This window comes from Pseudonaja textilis, chromosome 1 (assembly GCF_049901715.1).
Source record: "Pseudonaja textilis isolate UNSWEBS1 chromosome 1, rPseTex1.2, whole genome shotgun sequence".
Taxonomy (NCBI): Eukaryota; Metazoa; Chordata; class Lepidosauria; order Squamata; family Elapidae; genus Pseudonaja; species Pseudonaja textilis.
In genome coordinates, this window is record NC_141990.1 from 306,872,838 (window position 1) to 306,895,000 (window position 22,163).

The 22,163-nt window shown below is 38.1% G+C and overlaps 1 protein-coding gene across 50 annotated transcripts in view; it reads left to right on the plus strand.

Moving 5' to 3' along the window:
* The window catches only part of KTN1 (kinectin 1), a 101,440-nt gene that overhangs the window by 52,661 nt on the left and 26,616 nt on the right, over nt 1–22,163 (plus strand). For all 50 annotated transcript variants that reach the window (XM_026698680.2, XM_026698678.2, XM_087922376.1 and 47 more), the window contains 13 exons: nt 7,729–7,763; nt 8,379–8,469; nt 9,599–9,667; nt 10,707–10,744; nt 12,506–12,596; nt 12,757–12,825; nt 14,326–14,363; nt 18,310–18,400; nt 18,484–18,521; nt 18,930–19,020; nt 19,102–19,170; nt 19,810–19,847; nt 21,682–21,772. In XM_026698680.2, coding sequence (XP_026554465.1) covers nt 7,729–7,763; nt 8,379–8,469; nt 9,599–9,667; nt 10,707–10,744; nt 12,506–12,596; nt 12,757–12,825; nt 14,326–14,363; nt 18,310–18,400; nt 18,484–18,521; nt 18,930–19,020; nt 19,102–19,170; nt 19,810–19,847; nt 21,682–21,772 — 849 coding nt within the window. The remainder of the gene's footprint in view (nt 1–7,728; nt 7,764–8,378; nt 8,470–9,598; nt 9,668–10,706; nt 10,745–12,505; nt 12,597–12,756; nt 12,826–14,325; nt 14,364–18,309; nt 18,401–18,483; nt 18,522–18,929; nt 19,021–19,101; nt 19,171–19,809; nt 19,848–21,681; nt 21,773–22,163) is intronic.

Here is a 22,163-nt window from a genome sequence, read left to right on the forward strand (position 1 = left end):
ATCCTCATTCATTCATTCATTTACATTCTCTTTTTATTTTTCTCTCTTCCATCATTGGCTTGTAACTTCAGTGGAACTTGTATAAAAAAGATAAATTGAATTTAGTATCTGGCTACAGAGACAATAACTTGTGGATAGCCAAGGTTGATGAGACACACAACTTGCCACCCTCTTCCTTCTCCTCCTCTTTTCTTAGTTTAGCATGGAAGTGCATACTAGGATTGAACCAGGATATGGAAGGCTTGTTTAGTTCAACTATAAGGAAGACTGCTCTGGGATTCACACAGGGGTGGCCACTTTTATTTACCATTGTGATTGTAGCTCTGGAATTTTGAGTTTTGGGGGGCATGCAAGCTCTTGACATCTGATAAAATCACTTCTGTAATTCCTTTATGCAAAGAACTCCAACTTAAGATAAAGAGAGTTTAGTAGGGACTTAAAAGTGTTCCCCAAATAGGTTTTCAATATTGCTATTTCTGCTATCAATTTTCTAAATGAGATGAATAGAAGTATGAACTTCTAAGGCTGTGAATGACATTACAGCATCTTGTAGTGTTGCTGCAAAAGCAATTATGGAAAACAGAGTGGGTACCTGGGTCATTTTGATCCTCCCTCCCTCCCTCCCTCCCTCCTCCCTCCTCCCTCTCTCTCTCTCTCTCTCTCTCTCTCTCTCTCTATATATATATATATATATTTGTTTTCTGAGGTTCGGGTATTTATGTAGATCTTTGTTGTTGGGTTTCTCGTAAGATTTGAAATTAGCACTTGATGAAGTCTCATCATCTCAGCTTCTGTCTCCAGCTCTGTGTTCTCAGAGTAATGGAGATGCAGCTGCTTCCTCCTTTAACTGCCAGTGGGGTGGAACTTGATGGGTGGGGGCTTGGCTGTGTTCTGATTGGGTGGGGTGTGTTCTCATTGGTAGGGTTTGGCTGTGTTCGTTGTTGGGGTAGCCGTGTTCTATTGGTTAGGTGTTCTGTTCAGGAGGGCTGGTTGTGCTCAGGTTGTTGGCTGTTGAGCTCTTCCATGTAGAAAACAGACTCCCACCATTCGAATGGAACAATGGACCAGAGCTGATGCAGCTGATCACTACCACAAACCCTCTGATATAAGCAAACAACACCATATGAAGATGCAGGCCACAACTAGAAGCCAAACAGCAAGATCACAACTAGCTAAATCCCCAGCAATAAAACAACCTGAGCACAACCAAGCCCTCCTGAACAGAACACCCCAACCAATCAGAACACGCAACCCCCAACCAATCAGAACACAGCCAAACCCCTACCAATGAGAACACACCCCACCCAATCAGAACACAGCCAAGCCCCCACCCAATCGTTCCACCCCACTGGCAGTTAAAAGGAGGAAGCAGCTGCACCCATTACTCTGAGAAGCACAGAGCTGGAGACAGAAGCCTGAAGATGATGAATGAGATCATCGAAACGTAGATACTCAAATCTTACGCGAAAACAACAACAAAGATCTATATATATATATATATATATATATATATAGAAAGTTGCAATAAAAATACAAGTTCCAGCTGTAGCTATAAAAAGAAGAGACAGACATCACAATCTCCAGAACTTAAACTATATTATCCACGTAGCTTTCATTAGCTTCTGCTAACATCGTCAGAGTATAAAACTACCATTGAAGAGATATTCGCCTTTATGCATCATTGATCAATTTAGCCATTGCTTGAGTAATAGGCCCATCCAATAGGCCAATATATGAAAGTGTGTTGTTCAATAAATGTTTTAGGCTGGGTAATGTTTATAAGCAGTTCAGGCTTGTAAAATGCTTTATTACCTTACTCATGCTTCCTTTTAAACACTTCATCCTAAATAAAAAGCATAGGATTGGAAAGCATTCAGATCAAACCATTAATTCATTCCCAGAACATTATTTTTGTAATATAACTTTCCATGACATCATCCATTAGTTTTTATATGTGTAGTTGGTAGATGGGTTGAGAGATTAAACAAAACATACTAGTTGAGAATGAACTTGCTGAGTGACCTTGCTAAAACATTAGATTTTGAGTTTTTCTTCCCTATTGTCAACCAAGCCTGTGCTGGCATTTTTAGATGCAGAAGAGCCTTTAGTGGTATACCTGTTGAAAGGAATCTTCAATCAGATATAAATGTATTTCCCCTTTTGATGCAGAATAATCTTTCCTTTTGGATTAAAAGATTTGAAACAACTGTTTGTTGAAATTCAAACTTTTATCACATGCACAATATATTTCTAGAGAAAATTTTAGCAAGTGATGCATATGTTAGTAACAATAATGACAAAAATGCAACATGCTAAGAAAAATTGCTTGTAAAATCTATAATTCAGCAGAATTTGCAAATAAAATATGTATGTTAGGAGAGAAAAGCCTGGTATGGAAACAATTCAAGGTCACTTTGGCCATCCTATACAGTGGCACTCCTTAGCATCAATGGTGGCCTTTGCCACCATTGCCAATACTGAGGTTGAAATAGAGGCCTGGGACCTTTATTAGTCTCCGTTGCCTTCTGATGCTGTCCACACCCTTCTTCAAATCATGCATGACCTTCTCACTTCTTGCTTTGCAAGAAGACTGCATGTGGCCAGCTGTTCCTTCAGAAAGGCCAGGCTTGTCTCATCAGTAGTTGGGGGGCAAGAAGATGAAAGTCAGTTGGGGGATTGGCAGGGCTGTAGGAGCAGAGGGCAGAAAAAGTGACAGAGTAGCCAAGAGGGCAGTGGTGTGTGGAGATGAACAGAGATAGGCATGTACCTTTTGCCTTTCAATGGCAGAAAGATTTAGACTTGTTCTGACACAAAGAGGCTTGGAGTAGAGGCAGACATATTGAGCCATAATATTTCTTGATGTTCCTCATAACAGGCTATTTTATAACAGGCCATCTTCTAAGGAAGATGATCTAAAGTCAGTGGGAGTTAGGAATGTTGCCACTATCTAATTTGAAGGGAACTTTTGTGGAAGCACATGCTGCTTTTGACTTCTTTTGCTAATTGACTTCTCAGATCTTTTATCTTGATAGAGTAAAAATCAATATTATTGCATATCTTAATTTTGGTTCCTATTATGGCTGAGAGTGTGCTTGGATGATGCTTCTCCTGCTACAATGGGAGGCCAAAGAAATTTTGTAACCCTGTAATAACCTCCCAGCCACTTCCTTGGTCTTGCCTGCTGTAGTAAGCAGCTCATTTCAAGAGCTTTATCCTATATCACTTGACTTCATTACTTTCTACTTTTTTCGATTTCTTCCTTTTTTTCCTTTATTACTTTTTCTGATAGCCGAGGATGTCCATCAGTTTTCTTGGACATATCAGGAGAGATTTCAGTAGTTAGGGGGACTGACCCTCCAAACTATGACCTCTTCAGGTGATCTGATATCCTTTCCAGGTAGGTCTCCTTCTGTCTTGCCCAAAGTATTTTAACAATTATGCAGAGGTGGTAGTTTACTCATCCCACTTAAGGGAATGACATATTTTCAATCTCTTAGGGGAATTGAGAACCCCACAAACAAATTGGCCAGAAAGTCAAGCATGTGGCCACAGCCATCTTTGAAGACACCCAGAAGAAGAAAGCATATCTTGAAGCCCAGGAAAGAAGAGTTCTTTCAAAACTGATCACTGGAGCTGCCCATGTGGGCTATTGTAATTTGGGGATTTCACGTTTTCATCCCTAAGAAGCTTTCAAAGAGATCAGAAGTCTCACAGCCAGTGGAGAAGGAAGCATTTCCTAAGAATGTGAACACAGATTTCCTGGACGGTCTACTTTTAGTTCCAAGGGTGGCTGAAGTATTTCCTGTAGCCTCAAATCCTGCAGCAAATATTTCCTCTGCAGATGTGTTGAGCAGGGTCACCAGGCAGACTAGACCTCTAGTTATTAATCTGCCTGGTTATTAAGATCAGTAGAGAGGCCGTCTTGAAGAGACTCATCTTTTTGGCACACAGTATAACAGCACTTTTGATTTATTAGAAAACAATTAAATTTGTTATTTAATTGTTTTCTGAATCGGTTGGTAAATTCCTATATTTTGTTTTATTTTAATTTTCGTTAGCTGCCTCGAGTGCTTTCCACAGGAAAAAGACAAGGTGTAAATCAAATAATAAATAATACATCCAAGTTGCTATTAACTTTAAGCATTTTTGGTGAAAACGTTCTTGAAAATCCTTAGATGATTTCTTGGCTGAAAACAAGGACAACAAAGAAGCTTTCCAGCTATTTCCTCAAGAAGAGTGAATAGCAACTTGCTTAGCCTAAGGTCACTTCCTTTCATTTTCTATCCACAACCAAAGTTACAGAAGGATCCATAATTTATTGTCATGAGTCAGATTATCAGCTGAAGCAGCAGGAATCTAAGGGTCATTCTTCATAAATGGACACCATACATCAAGATAGTCAATGAGTCTGGGGGTGAGTAGGTTTTGCTTATTTGCCTGGTACTAGTGTTCTAATATTCAGGCACCTGGGTGTTTCATATAGCGACATAGCTAATGAAGTTCTTCCCTGAAATTCCAGAAAGCAAAGCTCTTACTTCAATCCATCAGTCATCTGTTTGCTATCAAAGTCATCGAATCATTCCCATTGGTAATACGTTTCATGTGGCAACCTGAAATTCCATTCTTTTGGCTAGTCTTTCTTTATTTCCAAGAATCTTGTTTGTATGTTCATTTCCCCATCTACTGGAGGTTTTTTAGATTTGAACTGGGCCGTCATTCTCAATACACTGCTCTCCCATTTGACATGGCAACATAAAGATCCTTGTAGCACATGTGGTGTTCTCTTAGGACAAAATTCATATCTACCGCTATTTAGATTACCTTCTCCTCTGTTCTCATTCTTTAACAGAGTGAGCAAGATAGTCTGTTGCCTCTATCATACCTTGGCTTCTGCATCAACTGGGAGAAGAGGCAGATGCCCCCGCTTAATGCCTGCAGCTTCTGGAAACAAAGCTGAACTATTTTGGCAGGCTTGGCCCTCCTCCCTTACAGGAATTAATCAGGTCAGTGATGCATGCCAAATGGTTGAAATTCAGCAGCCCTAGGTCTTCTCAAAGGCTCAGTTCCATGACCAGGGCTCACTCATACTCCCTACAGTAGGCATCATTTTCCTTCTTGAGAGGAGAAGCAAGGGGAAACCAAGTCATTTATTCCACTGAGACCACATCTGAAAGTCTTTCACATGATGGATAGACATCCAAGGCCCTTGAAAAGGGTTTTTTTTTTTTTGGAAGTTCTTTTTCACCCATCCTAGTGGCCAATGCCAGCCTTCAGGGCTAAGGAGACTTGTGCAGTGAATGTTGTTGGATTCACTAAAACCTTATAGACTTCTTGGAACTCAAAGTAATAAGTAGCACTCTGCAATTCTGAGAAACTTATGAAGGAGACTGCAACAGTATTAGAATAATCAGAGCCACATCTTTCATCACTCAGTAAAACATGTCAAGGCCTCCTTCAACTTATTCATTGACTAGCCCAGTGCATGGAAGCTTACAGTTATATTGTCTGGTTCATCTACTCTTCAGTACATTTGGCTATCTTCTCTACTACTGTCCCCTCAGTGTTATATGCAGGGCAGCAATATGGTCCTCAGACTAGGTTGAGCTCTGTGAGGTAAGTAACTTACAAAGGAAGAAGAGTACAACTCTTTTAATTCACAAGTTAAAGTTGACATTTCTTTCAGGAGAAGAGCTTTGCAATAAGTAGTGCTTTGTAAGTTTGCTCAATGAGTTATTCAGACCCTTTTGAGGACCATTCTAACTTCAGATAAGGATATCCTCCTTTAAGTAAGAAAATGGAAATTCCATTTTGTTATGAAATTCCTTTTTCTACTAGGAATGAAAGGTACCTATTCCTTTTCTTTCAATTGTGGAGTTTTCCTAAGAAGGAATGTTCTCCATAAAACTTGTATTTACACCCAGGGGTGGGATCCGACAGGGTTAACTACCAGTTCGGTGATTTACGAGGTTCGGTGATTTACGATGTGCTTCCCTGTACACTGCGCGCGCCTGTAAATCGTCATCAGCCTGGTGCCTGGAGAGCTGAGCAACGCTGTATGCCAAGAAGCAGATTTGAAAAAGTACTTTTTTCCTGCTTTTTTAACTGCAACTGTTCCTCGCATGGCAGCCGAAGTTGAAAACGCAGGAAATAAAGGTCAGGTAAGAGCCTGGGCAGGCAGATGGGCAAAAACATCAGCAGACATAGAACCGGTTCTATGTCTGCTGCTCTTCAGAGCTACCGGTTCTACAGAGGTGGACAGAACCGGTAGAAACCCACCCCTGTTTACACTGTTTTTATTTAATTAACCTCACGCTTGTGGAACTATTTTTTTAAATAATGTTATCTCTCAACTGCTGGAAGCTTGGCTTTTACTTCCATAAAAGAGAAAACTCTTTTATCTTCCTTGCTGGAATAAAAATAGGAGCCTTTATATTCTACATACATGATAGAAAAAGTGATCCATTCCATTACATATTGAGTCTTATTCCACAATTGTTTCACAAAAATTATATTATGTGTTTTTATTATAGTTTCTTGAACAAGTCTCAGTGGTTAAGTTACCCTAACCCTAAACTATAAAGTACTTTGCTATTATAGATATGCAAACATACTTGAGGAGGAATACTAGAGCTGTAGTTCATAACGTCTGGAGTGCTCACCCATGTTAAAGGTTCTGTGGTGATTCGATTTTAAAAGATTGTTGACTGAAAATAACTAAGATTGAAATGAACCAAAGATCTAGGTACTTATTGATTGCTTCTTATGCAGAACATGTAGGGTTGTCAATCACTATGGGATGAATGGGTGCCCTCCTGAAAGATCTCAAGGCCAGTTTGGCGATAGGTCATCCTAGAGAAAATCTGTGTACATGTTTGCTAAAGAGTTAATACTGACTTGATGGCATGCAATTAGTTGTTAGTTTTGTATAAATAGTATAGGATACCTCGTACACACCAAAAATGTAGCAGTAGATGTTATAAAATCCTTCAAATTTCTTTGATCAAGAAAAATGTATGTTAACAATATAATTCTATTTACTAGGGATAACTTCAATTTTTGAAGCAAATTGCTACTATTCAGAATACTTTTCATATTTTCAAAATTGTGATTGATAAAAGATCGATAAAATTTAGCATTGCAGTCATGAAAGATGGCAAAATAATGTAGACAGCAGTGTCTAGGAAAGATTTGTTCACAATGTTAGAAGAGTTAGAAGAACTCAGTCAGGTTGCACAAAGTTGGCAACTTCGTCTTGTGAATGGGCAGGTGTATAATTGAGGAAGACCCGAAAAAGGGCAGATTTGTACACTGTTACCGTGGCATTGATGACTATAATTTCTGCACTATTATGCTATCTAGTTGGTAGTGAAACATAGTGCAAGCAAACAATCAAATTCTGAGAGCACCAAGAACTTCACTTTCATCTCTCATCTCAACTAACTTGGTTCCAGACAAACATCACAAAAGAGAAAGTAAAAAAGACTATATTTGTTTTTCAGATTACCACATTAAAAACTCTCCTTTTCTCTCCCTGCTCTGCTGTTTCTTCTTAACAGATCAGTGGCATACTCCATTTGAATGCTCAGCTAATGATATTGAAATATCTGGGGTGGGTTTTGTGCCATGACTTAAAGTGAATTTAAGTGAACATTTATATTCCAAGCAGCTGAATATTTTAGGATGAAAGTTGTACATTTAACATTTATTGCTTTGTTTTTCACTTATTAGGCTAACAAAGAATTGCTGGAACAACTGGAAAGAAGGTAATGAATGGGGGAAATAACTGACCTCTAATCATTTTTCACATTTACCTTGCTGTAAATCTGTATCGCTGAGGGTGGGTTTCTGAACAGATTTCTGAAAAATATGGCTTGGTATAGAGATGTTATCATCCTTGACATTTCTATGCAAAGCAGAAATTGGTAAATTGTGGTTCCTGAAACTTTAGCTTGCATTCTCCCAATGTTATACTGATGATGTTTCCAAAATTCTAGCTACACAAATTTCCCCCTATTTTCAGATGTAAAAACAACCTCATATATATTTAAAGGAGGCTTAAGATAATTGGTGAAAAAAAAAGAAATATACAAGAAAGAAGGACATCAAAAAGAAAGGCAATATCATTAGCTTCCATCCACCTTCACAAAGTTAAGTGTGGCCTCTGAGCCATTTTCCCTGCAGTAACGAAATTGGGAAAGTAGGATGGGAAGGAGCTGTCTGGATGAAGTGATATTTTGAGGAATTAAGGCTGTGTTATAGCTGGTTCTGTGAAGACTATTCAGTGGTAAGCACCCATGGAGGAAATGTGCATAAAGATGCTATCCTGATTATTTTAACCAGTTTTGAATAGTTGTCAATGTACATGTTCTCCACTTCAGTATTACAGATAAGGATGACAAAATAAAGACGGTTGAAGAACTCCTTGAAACTGGGCTCATAGAAATGGCAAATAAGGAGGAAGAATTAAAGGTAATGACTTTATGAATGTTACATGGCTTACTTCTGAGTGGTGTGGGAGTGTATAAGATTTCATACTGTAGTACTTCAGTTAGCCATGCCAAGTTGCATAATATACGTGAAGGATTTTGTAGGGTTTGGAATGAGCTTATATGTGGACACACAACTCACATATCCACAGATGACTACTCAAAGAACTGCACTTACAGACAACTAATTGCTTCTTTTCCTCCCACCCGACCCTTCTGCTCAGATGTTTTACAGGAGGTTTTCAGAGATTTTTGTGGTGAGGACATCAGTGTGTCATTTGATACTGTGTCATTGACTGCACTATATACTGTCATGCTGGACTGCCTCAATAAGAAGGTGTCATTCATGATCTCTTGTGGTACACATATTTAACATTTGAAATGTGTGCCAAGTTCTGGTATGTTTTGCAGTGTCCAGGGAAAAAGTGTAAAGCATTCTTCTATATTCAAATATTATTCCGATGATGATGGTGATGATGATAATAAAAAAGGTGGTGAAATATATACTGAGGATTTACATTTAATCACATTTAATTAAATTTATATTAAATATTGTTTTTGAGGGACTATCTATGTTGCGTCCATGGGGTCGCAATGGGTCGGATACGACTTCTCAACTATCAGCAACAATCTATGTTGCATTGTACCTGCTTGGCCAATTCAATCTGGCAGGGTTGTTGCGCTTAAGTAACACTCTCTATGGGGACTGAAGAAGGACCCCTTTTCTGTCACAATGCCTGTCCTCTGGAATGAGGCTCCCCCAAGATGGCCCCCAACCTGCTGATGTTTCCAAGGGCCTTTTGAAAACATGGCTCTTTATGTAGGCCTTTGTTGAAGATGACTTTGACACAAGCTGGTTTATTTCCCCTACAATCTGCTTGTCTTCCTGCCATTTTATCTTCCTTATTGTTTCTTGTTTTTAATGTCTAGTTTTAATGTTTTAAATAATTTATAAAGTATAAAAATAGTTTATAAATTATATAATGTATAAATTATTGTGTCACTGGGAGTTGGGCAGCATATAAATTTAATTAATAGCAACAATTATTATTATTTAAAGATCAGTAGCAGTGTTGTAACTCTTCAATATAGAAACTGTTTTGTTTGTAAAGGCATTGAGAACAGACAACTTATCCCTGAAAAATGAAGTTGAAAATCTTCGGAAAGTACAGACTGAGCAGGTATATCTTATCAGAAGTTTTTTTTTTAAAAAAATCCATCTTCAAATGGATTGCTGGTAATTATAACTATGGTATAACGTTTTTCATCTATTAGTATCTTGCTAATTATAACAGTATCCCACTGGAGAATTGCAGTGCCGTAACAATGTTTTGTTTAAATTAGCTTTGAAGATCTGACTTTTCCCCCAGATGCTAGGTTAGGAAATGAGTCCCCTGTGGGAATACTAGTTTCCTTTGTTTTACATTGTTTTGATTGCTCTTACTTTGTACACTATCCAAAGTTATTATCAGTTAAGTAGCCTATATAGTTGATTTATAAACATATTTGTTGTATGTCTGGAGAATTTTGCTTGAAACTTTTGGATTGTAATGTCCCTACTCTAATTTGATAGTTGTTCCCACATCTTGCTTTATTATATCCTGTGAGGGGTTTTTTTTGCACCCAAAAGCCAGCTAGACTCTGCATTATATCTTTTATGTAGAAGATACATGGTAGAGATGTTACTGCAGTTCTAAAATATTATTGACATTTTGAGGAAGGCACAATACTCTGGTTGCTAGTTAATGTTACCAGGCAGGGAATTTGTATTGTAAGCTAAGCTGTGTTCAAGGGTTACGCTTGGAATGTAAGTTCATTTCAGACACCAGTCTGTATTAAATAAAATTGCTTGGTGGTAGGATATATGTCCATCATTCCTAATATACTGCTTCTAGGGCCCATGTTCCAAAAATCAGAAAGAAAGAAAAACTGGATTCCAGTGGGATTCAAATGTGTCATACACCATATTTTTCATAAAAAAATCTATGGAGTTAATTTGTTTTGTAATTATAATTACAATACTACAAATACAGTTGTAATTCTATTACTAATTTATCTTAGTAGATCAATAAAGCAATTCGTTTATTAATTAATTTCACAATTAATAAAAACTAGCTTCATTTGTGCCAGGTAATCATTATTATCCTTTGAAGCATCCACTCAAAGTGATTTGAATTTTTCCTATTAAATGCCGATATATTTTTACCTTTTTCCCCAAAGGTATCATTTGCATCCTTGGTAGAAGACCTGCAAAGGGTGTAAGTAGCAGCATGACTTCAATTTTAATACATTCTTAATGTTTACATTTTGTTACTATTTGAAATTAAAATGGATAAATATTGACTTTAAAATTCTGAACTATATCATATATAAAATGAATGTTGCATTTGGTATCCCAACATTTACCTCACTCCAAGAAAGTATACCTTTTTACATTTAAAAAAATCTCCAGTCACCTAAATATTTGATCTGTGAATTTTTCTGTGAACAAAAGATTTTTGTTCAGGTAGTGGTCTATCTCTCCCCCAAGCCCACACCCCGCATTAATCCTACTCTTAATTGTAGATTGAAGAAATAATAACTGATTCAGCTCACTGTGTCTGTTCATACTTCTAGGTGGATCATAAGCTTTTTAACAGATAGGTGAAGTTAGGAAAATTACATGGGCAACTGGCACAGGCACCCTTCAGGGCTATATGCTCTTTTGGTTGCTCTTCTCTATACCAATGATTACAACCCTCTGTTAAAGTACTGAAGTCTCCAGATGACACAATGGTCATTGACCTGATTCAAGAAAGTGATGAGTCTGCATATAGATGGGATGTTAAACAACTGGCCGTGTGCTACAGCTGGAACAATCTGGAGCTGCACATGCTTAAAAACTGTAGAGATGAGAGTGAATTTTAGGAGGAGCCCTTCTTTTCTTCTATCTCTTAACTATATTTGACAGCACAGTATCAGCAGTAAAGTTTTTGGGTTCTGCAATCTCCCAGGACTTGAAATGGACAGTTAATATTAGAATCATCATTTTAAAAAGGCATAACAAAGAATGTTCTTCTTGCGTCAGCTCAGGAGGTTCAGATTGCCCCGGGGGCTGTTGATACAATTATTGAGCCTGTTATTGAAATTATTGAGCCTGTTATTTATCCTTCTATAACTGTCTGGTTTGGTACCGCAACCAGTTACAGACTCCAATGGATAATTAAGATCGCAGAAAGAGTAATTGCAACCAGCTTACATTCCATAGAAGACATGTATACTGTGCAGGCTAGAAGGAGAGCTGAGAAGATATCTACAGACTCCTCACATCCTGGACATAAAGTGTTTCAACTCCTCCCCTCGGGACAGCATTACAGGGCATTGCATGCCAAAGCAACTAGACACAGGGACCCATGTAGTATGGCTGTAGTATTATCACTTACTCTGATGATGATCTTTACTTCCTTCTCCTTTTATTGGCATGATGATGATGATAGTTCTTTTGCTTTGCATGTTCACTGAGAGCTTCTGCACCAGAGGCAAATTCCTTGTGTGTCTAATTATATTTGGCTAAATAAAGTATTCGGTTCTGTTCTAATTTGAAATTCATTATTGGAACAATTTTAAAATGCCCTAAAATAGCTATGGCTGAACTTTAAGTACTCTTTCAATAAGTATGAATATTTCCTACATGCACTTTTTGAAATGGATTTTCCAGATACTGTCTGTTACTGTATACAAAAGCACACTGAGATATGTCAAAATAAATGTTTCTTTTAAATGGAATAAACCTGATATTTCTTTACTATCAAGCATTATTAGTTCTTCCATATCTAGGTTTTTGTTTGCTATTGTATTTATTAAACCCAATTACTGTTGTAGAAATATTAGTTGCTTTCCACCACCCGGCATTTACAAACTGCTTCCTGATTAAGCTCTTTCTTAAGAGTTCTAAGTTGTATAAGAACTTATAAATTTAAAGTTTACTTTCTAAAATACACTCTTTATATCTGCATTTTCAATTTTATGCCTTGCTAAAGAATTAGTGAAAAAGATGGAAAGATCAAATCTGTGGAGGAACTGCTTCAAGCTGAAGCCCTTAAAGTTGCAACCAAGGAGAAAACTCTTGGGGTAAGTATTGGATCATTTGTATGTTGATGCTCCATTATTTGTGGCATTAACTTGTGAGAGTGTTTGCCCCTGCACTGCATTTTAGTCAAATTTCTTTTTGTAACATTCTCATTTTGTGTTGTCTCCATTGTACAATTTTGTATGTTTTGTCATTGAAAAGGCTTTGGAACAGGAAATAGAGGCTGTGAAAGAAGAACTAAGAAAGGCCCAGCTTGAGAAGGACACTCAGGTAAAGCCGTTATGAGCTAGAAGCTGGGTGTATTTTACTTGCCATTGTTCCTCCCTCCACATCTAAGTGCTTGTTTGTTAACTCTCAGTAAAAAAAGTTTTATTTCAGTTTTTGCTTTGACACTTAAAACAATGAATCATATAGGATTGCAGTATTTAATTGATATTTCAATTCGATTAGGAGTACGTTGCTGAATTTTAAAGGACATGGCCTCTGCTAATGTTAAGCAGTTCTATATTCCCCCAAAAATCTTAGAAAAGGTTAAGTGTATGCAATAGGAGGAAGACATTTCCTAAGATAATATGTCTTGTCTACATCTACATCATGTAATCGTTATGAAAACATCATCTAAAGAACAATCATTTTTTGCCATATGCAAATTTAATTCATCAACTCAAGCTCCTAACATCATTGTCATTGTTGTTATTGTTTACCGTCTCAGTCAAGGTGATCTGGTGACTATAATGTTGAACTTGGATTGGGAGGGCTCAAAAATCATTGACTATATGTCAGTCAATCTTTCTCAGTCTAGCCTACTTCACTATCTTTATTGCAACATAAAATTAAGATTCCATGAAAGCTACCTTGAGGTCTTAGAAAAACTGAGAAATATAATATATTTTTATTTAAAAGATAGACCTAGTATTTCCATGAATTATACTTCTGAAGACTCACAGAAATGCTAGAGATGTCATCCAAGAAGAATTTTAAGAAAACAGCTACTCTAAATGGTATTTAGAGATGCCAATATTGTAATACACTTATATAAGTCAATAGTGCAACTGCATCTGGAATATTGTATGCAATTCTGGTGGTCACAAACCCAAAAAGGATATAATAGAGCTAGAGAAAGTTTAGAAGAAGGCAATTAAGATAATCAAGGGATAGAATAGCTTCCTAATGATGAAAAGTTGTGCTATTGCAGGCTTTTTAGTCTAACAAGGCAACTGAGAAGGTTCAGGATTGAGGTGTACAGGATTATGCATGGATCGATAAAGTCAGCAAGGAAAAACTATTTCCTCCTTCCTAAAATACAGGAAATGGGGATCACTCAATAAATAGAAGAATCCTAGAAGAATCAAGATAAAAATATTCTTTTTCAAATAACATGTAGTTCAATTTTAAAATTCAGTGCCATAAGGTGTTGTGCTGGCTACCAGCTTGGTTGGTTTCAGAAAAAGTTTAGTTTGATTTCTGGAAGTCAAGGGACATATTGTTTCAAGACCTTTTCATTATTGCCCATTATTTCTTTTGTCTTCCAGAAAACATTTGTAGTCTTACAAAAATGCTCTTTTTTAAAATAGTCTGACTGCATTTAATTAAATTCCCAGGAGTAACATTTTACAGAAGTGTCAAAGTATTCCAAAAGACAACTGTATATATTTGATATTAGCACTGTATTATGGCTTGCTATCTTATTTCCCCACCGCACATGAACTTATGGTTTATCATTATTCTGCACATTTCTTTTGACTACATATATGTATATTTTTTCTGTAGGTGTCATTTGTTCAGGAAGTTGAAGATCTTCAAAAACAGTAAGACTTTCTCATAAGAATTTAGGTGTTTTCTAGGAGTCTTTTTAAATAGAATTCTGATACAATATAGTTCTAATTTTAATCATGTTTATCATGAACAGTTGTTGCATAATTGAGAATTGGAAAACTATGGTGAGGCTATGATAAGTCTCTGATTAGAGGTTAGGTAACTAAAATCAAAGTTATTATTTTAACAGCATGTAAAGATATTAAAACAGCCTACCACAACAACTGCAATTATCTGTTGGTCAGGATAATTAGTCTATCTCCTTTGGAAATTAGGTACTGCTAGAAGGGAAGTATGTCATGTGTGATAGGTTGAAGAGATGCCAAGAGAGGCTTTAGCACCACTTCTTTTAAAGACATTGACAATTTTCCTTCAAGAAAACATTACTCACCTGCCATATACAGCCACCCATATCTTCTCTGGTTACCCAAAAAGCCAAGTGGGGCATGGATCTAATCCAATGGTGGCATAGCTCATACTACAAACCATCTTTTATAGTTCATCAATTGTGTGAATTCATAAGAATCCCAGATTTTGACAGAAAATGCTGGATTCCCCACAGTAGACTCTACCCTATTGGTTTCCAGACTAGAGTAGATATGAGTGACATTTCCCATGAAGAAACCCACAAACACAGCAGCTGGTATGCAGGATTTGTCCCACTATTCTATCTTTAAAGGATCCAGTCACTCTAAATAAGAATAGATGCATAGGACAATTCTTGGCAAATCTTCAAGGAAACGTCTAGTGCTGTTTGAAAATTTTATGAATGCATTAGATACTAGTAGTGGATTGCGCTAGAAGGTGCTCTGCCCTTGCAGAATTCAGGAATGCCATAATCTGTAGTCTGTTCAGGAAGTGATTTGTACAACAAAGTATAGTAGTTAATGTCCTTCATTCAAAGATCTCATTTGCTCTGATATGAAAACTGAATTTAATACATATTTGTGTATTCAAAGCAATAATTATGTGTAAGTGGCTCAAGGCTACTTCAGGAACTCACGAACTGTGCAAGATTTCTCTTCCAGGGCATTGTAATTATAGGAATGTAAGAACTGTAACCCCTGGAACTCCCACACCAGCACCAAATACACTGCTCAAAAAAATAAAGGGAACACAAAAATAAGACATCCTAGATCTGAATGAATGAAATATTCTTATTAAATACTTTGTTCATTACATAATTGAATGTGCTGACAACAAAATCACACACAAATGATCAATGGAAATCAAATTTAACAACCCATGGACGTCTGGATTTGGAGTTACACTCAAAATCCAAGTGGAAAAAACTATAGGATGATCCAACTTTGATGTAATGTCCTTAAAACAAATCAAAATGAGGCTCAGTAGTGTGTGTGGCCTCCACGTGCCTGTATGACCTCCCTACAACGCCAGGGCATGCTCCTGATGAGGTGGAGGATGGTCTCCTGAGGGATCTCCTCCCACACCTGGACTAAAGCATCCCCCAACTCCTGGACAGTCTGTGGTGCAACGTGGCGTTGGTGGATGGAGCAAGATATGATGTCCTAGATGTGCTCAATTGGATTCAGGTCTGGGGAACGGGCAGGCCAGTCCATAGCAAGCCAGGCCAGAAGATGGCAAGGAAGAAACAGGCAACAGAGAGAAAGCAGAACTGCTTAACTCATTCTTTGCATCTGTCTTCACACAAAAAGAAACTATAGCTCAACCCACCAAAAACATAACTGTAAAAGACAGACCAGAAATAAAAGTTAAAATAAGCAAAAAAAAATAGTAAGAGAATACCTGTCTGATCTTGATGAAAACAAATCACCGGGGCCTGATGGATTACATCCCAGAGTTTTAAAGGAGCTCGCAGAGGTCATCTCCGAACCACTGCACCATATCTTTCAAAAATCCAAGAGCACCATGGAACTACCAGAGGACTGGAAAAGAGCTGATGTGGTTCCCATCTTCAAAAAAGGAAAAAAAACAGACCCAGGAAACTATAGACCAATCAGCCTAACATCAATACCTGGGAAGATACTGGAAAAGATAATAAAAAAAACAGATCTGCCAACATCTAGAAACAAGTAAAGTAATAACTAGCAGTCAGCACAGGTTTGTTAAAAACAGATCATGCCAAACCAATCTTATTTCATTCTTCAACACAGTGACTAAATTAGACCAGCAAAATACTGTGGAGATAATATATTTAAATTTCAACAAGGCATTTGATAAAGTTCGACCACAACCTACTTCTTAGTAAGCTAGAAAAAAGTGGAATAGATAGCACCACCACTAGATGGATTCGCAACTGGCTGGCAAACCGTACTCAATGAGTAGTCCTTAATGTGTCTAAGTCTACATGGAGGGAAGTAAGCAGTGGGGTGCCACAAGGTTCCGTCTTAGGCCCAGTACTCTTCAATATCTTCATTTATGACTTAGATGAGGGAATAGAAGGAGAACTTACCAAATTTGCAGATGATACTAAGCTGGCAGGAATAGCTAGCACTCAAGAAGGAATGTGAAGAAGTCCAGATGGATCTTGACAGGCTAGAACACTGGGCCATATCTAATAAAATGAAGTTCAATATAGAGAAAAGTAAAGTCCTACACTTAGGCAAGAAAAACCAAAAGTACACATACAGACTGGGTGAAGCCAGGCTCACTAGCAGTAACTGTGAGAGGAATCTTGGAGTCTTAGTAGACAACCAGCTAAATTTGAGCAAGCAGTGTACAGCAGTCGCCAAAAAAGCTAATGCAATCCTACGTTGTATTAACAGAGGGATACAGTCCAGATCAAGGGAAGTACTAATACCACTCTATAAAGCCTTAATAAGACCACACCAAGAGTACTGCATCCAGTTTTGGTCACCACATTATAAAAAAGATGTTGAGACTCTAGAAATAGTACAGAGAAAAGCAACCAGGATGATTAGGGGACTGGAGGCTAAAACATACAACGAACGGTTGCAGGAACTGGGCTTGGCTAGTCTAGTAAAGAGAAGGACCAGGGGAGACATGATAGCAGTCTTCCAATATTTGAGGGGCTGCCACAGGGAGGAGGGGGTCAAGCTATTTTCTAAAGTGCCTGTAGGCCAGACAAGGAATAATGGATGGAAACTGAACAAGAAGAGATTTAACCTGGAAACAAGGAGAAACTTTCTGACAGTGAGAACAATCAACCAATAGAACAGAAGTTGCCCTCGGAAGTTGTGGGAGCGCCATCAGTTGAGACTTTCAAGAAGAGTTTGGACTGCCATTTGTCAGAAATAGTGTAGGGTCTCCCGCTTGGGCGGGGGGTTGGACTAGATGACCTACAAGGTCCCTTCCAACTCTGATTATCTGTAATTGTCGTGCATTAGGAGGAACCCAGGGCCAACCGCACCAGCATATGGTCTCACAAGGAGTCTGAGGATCTCATCTCGGTACCTAATGGCAGTCAGGTTACCTCTGGCGAGCACATGAAGGGCTGTGCGGCTCCCTAAAGAAATGCCACCCCACACCATTACTGACCCACTGCCAAATTGGTCATGCTGAAGAATGTTGCAGGCAGCAGAATGTTCTCCACGGCGTCTCCAGACCTTGTCACTTCTGTCACATGTGCTCAGTGTGAACCTGCTTTCATCTGTGAAGAGCACAGGGCGCCAGTAGCGAATGTGCCAATCTTGGTGTTCTCTGGCAAATGCCAAACGTCCTGCACGGTGTTGGGCTGTAAGCACAACCCCCACCCATGGACGTCGGGCCCTCATACCACCCTCATGGAGTCTGTTTCTGACCGTTTGAGCAGCTACATGCACATTTGTGGCCCGCTGGAGGTCATTTTGCAGGGCTCTGGTAGTGCTACTCCTGTTCCTCCTTGTACAGAGGCAGAGGTAGCGGTCCTGATGTTGCCTTTATTTATTGTCTGCTATTTATTTATTTAAAAAGCCACCCATCTCACAAATGTAACTTTTATCTTGTTCTCTCTTGCAGACTGAAGGAGAAAGAGGAGTATGTGAAGAGTGTAGAAGTATTGTTGAAAGAAAAGGAGAATGAGATTTCGAAGAATGTAGAATGCCATCAGGTATAATTGATAAAGCTTTTAAGCTCAGCAAGTGATCTTAGATATTTTGTCACATTAACTTTCCCCTGTCTCTTTCCTGCTAGGTTTCTGTTGCTGCTTCTATTAAAGATCATGAGGCTATGTAAGTGAACAAAGTGGGACTTCCTCCACCGTTATCTATTCTTCCACATTTTGACTTGGGGTAAACTCTTGATGCAGTTGGAGTGTGAATGAGTAAGAGAGACATTAGTATTGGTTGGAGCAACTTTTTGTATTGGGTGATGCCCTCTTTCTTGAAGATTTGCTCTTGTATCAGGGTAATAAATCTTCAAATGAACAATGAGAGTTTCTGGCATAGTAGGTTGCCAGAGCAGTCAAAGAAGCATGACAAGCACAATTAGTTGGGAAACCTGAAAAGCAATCCTGTCATAAAAAATGTTTTCATATCATTCAGCCCTGCTTGCTGGCTAAACGATTCTGCTTTAAGTAATTTGCTAAAGGGTTCTTTTTGTTTTTTTAATGAGTAATTTTTTTAAACCATGTTCCACAGATTGAGAGAGAAACAAGAAGAAGTGCAAGAAATGGCAGCATTATTAGATGAGAGGGGAAAAGAAGTTGCTCTCCAAAGAAAAGAGTTGCAGGTGCCTGTGATGGCTTTAAGAGGAGCGGGAGGGGTATTATGAAGTGGGCAGAGAGATTTAAAGCATTATCCTCTCTTACAGGCTGTACAGGAAGAGAATAGGTTATTGAGAGCACAGATTCAAGAAATCAAGCAGGAAAACAGCAAACAGGTATTTCTCCAAATACTACGTTAACAGAGTTAAAAAGTGACAAAGTAGATGTATTGCATGCTCTCTGCCTTAGGAGTCACTTTGAATAAAATCAGTTAGCTGATTGAAATAACTATCAGCCAAATCTCATATTTGGCTAGATAAGAAGAAGGGATTTTCCTGTCTATTTATTGGAATAATGGGTCTTATATATGTCTTGAGCCTCACAAAGCTTTAAGATACTCAAGAACCCATTTTTGCTCTTTGATTTTCCCAAATTTCCCCCCCCCCCAACGAATTAAACGACAAAAAAGATCCCTCATTCTGACACATCATAATGCTACTGGCCCAGTGGTGTCCCAGAACACCATAAAGATAAAAATAAAACTGATCAGAAGTAAATTAGCTGCAGGAAAATTGAAAGAACACTTCTGTCTTCTGTGGTGGCATTAGCATGAAAAGCAGATAAATGTCCAAAAGTAATCTACATATTGCAATAAGTGTTGCTCTAATCGTTTGTGTGCAATTTATGGATTGGCTTCCAGGCTCCTGGCATAGAGAAAATTTTTGAGGTGGCAAATGGTTGCATGTCAAATACTGTTAAAGCTGGGAAAATTTCCACTGCATTTCAGTTAAGTGATTGATGCTCCTCTGTTTCAGGAATCTTTGGTTATCAGGAATGAGCAACTTCTACAGCTGTAAGTTATTGTTAACTTATTTGAGCATGTCTTTTACATGGGTATGAACCACAATATTCTTCTGGATGCTGCTTCATTCCCGTTTCCCTTCATTAGTTTCTCTTTCCTCACCAATTTAGCTACATTGTGTATTCATAGTCTAAATTCACTGGCATAACCTGGAAAGCTTTATAAGCCTCAGCAGTTTGTACCATGATATATGAAGCTGATATATGGCTCAAGGCAGTGGCCTTGAACACCATTGCTTGAAAAACAATATACAAGTTGTACAGAAATTACTTATCTTCAATGATAAGTGTATTCGTGTTTCCTTGGACGTGGTCTGTTGCATTGAAATCAAACATTCTTAAACGTGTTTCAAAAAAACCACATCAATATTATTTTTGGCTGTCTAGATATATAATACAAAAATATTGTCCCACCTGTGCTGTTCTGACAATTTGTGTGAGGAAAAATAACCTCCTTGGCATTTAAAAATGCCCCTTTAAAAATTGTTGGTATTTGACATTCACTTGTCATACTCCTAGTTTTATCTATGACTTTATGTTTATTATAACAGTTAAGAGACATTGGTTTCTAGTGGTGCAGAAAGCTTGCATTTTATTTACTGGTGAATAAAAGCTTGCACAGTTCATATCCTTTAGAAAAATGTATTCTGCACTCAGAGTGATGTTGCAGTGTAACACCACTCTGTTAAACATTTTGCTAAAATACTGTTTAGCTGTTGCCAATTAAATTGCACAAATGTGTTAAATGTATTTAGTAATAACTGTGTGGCATTTATTATAGTTCTATGGCATACTTCCTGCAAATTGCTCAGAAGAATGTTGATGGGCTTCTTACTAGTTTTATCCTCACACTCACGTGGGGTAAAACAGTTGAGTAATTTGTTGAAAATTACCCAGAGAATAGGCACATAGAGATTTGAATTTGAGTCTCCCTTGATCTTAGTCCACTTTGTGGATCAACATAATGGTTTGTAAAACCAATTCTGAATGCAAAACATCTCTACTTAAAGGAGGCAAATCCATCATCTGAAAGCTAAAATCAAAAGAAACTTTTATCACTCAGTGCACAGTTGCTATTAATTGTGGTGTCACTTTGGGCTTCTAGACACAAAATGACTCTTTAGAAAAAAGGCACTTAAGGAGAAAAGTAGATAGGGAAAGAACATATTTCAGAGATTTCCTGAATTCTCATTAAACAGTCTAATTTGAAAAACATCAGGTTTACTATGAGAATAAGATGTATTTATGGGGTGTATGATATGTTGCCTTCTACACTTAGTGGTGATGCATGGAATAGCAACCTTATGGCCTTGGAAGGGAGAGTCAGTCAGTAGGGAAAAGAAAAATGCTTTATACCAGGGGTGTCAAACTGGTGGCTCATGGGCTGGATGCATCATGTGCAGGCCACACCCACCCCAGCTCTGCAAATGGGAAAAACATCGCAAAATGTCATGTGACAGCAATTTGACGCCACAAGTTTGAGACCCGTGCTTTATACTGTCTGTGTCTCCATTTACCAAATTTTGCATCAGGCAGAGGAGAAAGTTAAGAATGATTAACTAATAACGTAATTTGCAATTTCTGCCTTCTTGCTTCCAACTGAATCCATCAGAAATGGGATTCTTCCTCTACCTACTTTTAAAAGAGAAGATTTTCTAGTTCTCATGATCCAAAGTGGAATCCTGAATATATATATTGACAATGGACGGGGGAGGTCAATTGTCTGTCTTTTCTGTTGAAGAAACAAAAGCAGGCGTGTACTTCACAGTCCCTGTTTTACTCCCTTCTACATCGCTGTGACTTTGCCTTTTCTTGTATGGATTTAGCATTTCTGGGAAAGAACAAGAAAACACCAGCCTTCAAAATGAGTTGGACTCCTTGAAACTTGCAGTGGAGCAACAGAGGCAAAAGAACGACGTAAGTAACTCCTTCTAGAATAACTTTTGGACAGACGGATGTTGAAGGAAGCCCACCTTGCGTACCTAATATTCTGGTCCTTGAGGTTTCCTTGACTACAGCCCCATTTTCCTCAGCATTCCCTGTGGAACTCCTAGGAGCTGTAGTCCAGCATGTCTAGAGGATTTCTTTTACCTTTTATATCATGTTTTAATGTTATCAGTTGTTTTAACCTGACCATTTTTTATATTTGAATTTTACTATGAAACACTCTAAGATTATGTTGATGCGAAGTGAAACACAAATGTTTTAAAATTTAAATGAATATGTATATCTCAGGCATCTTCTTTAGCCCCTTTCCCCCAGCAGTAAGAGCAGGGTGGCTTTTCAGAGGCTAGTCAGAGGGGAATTT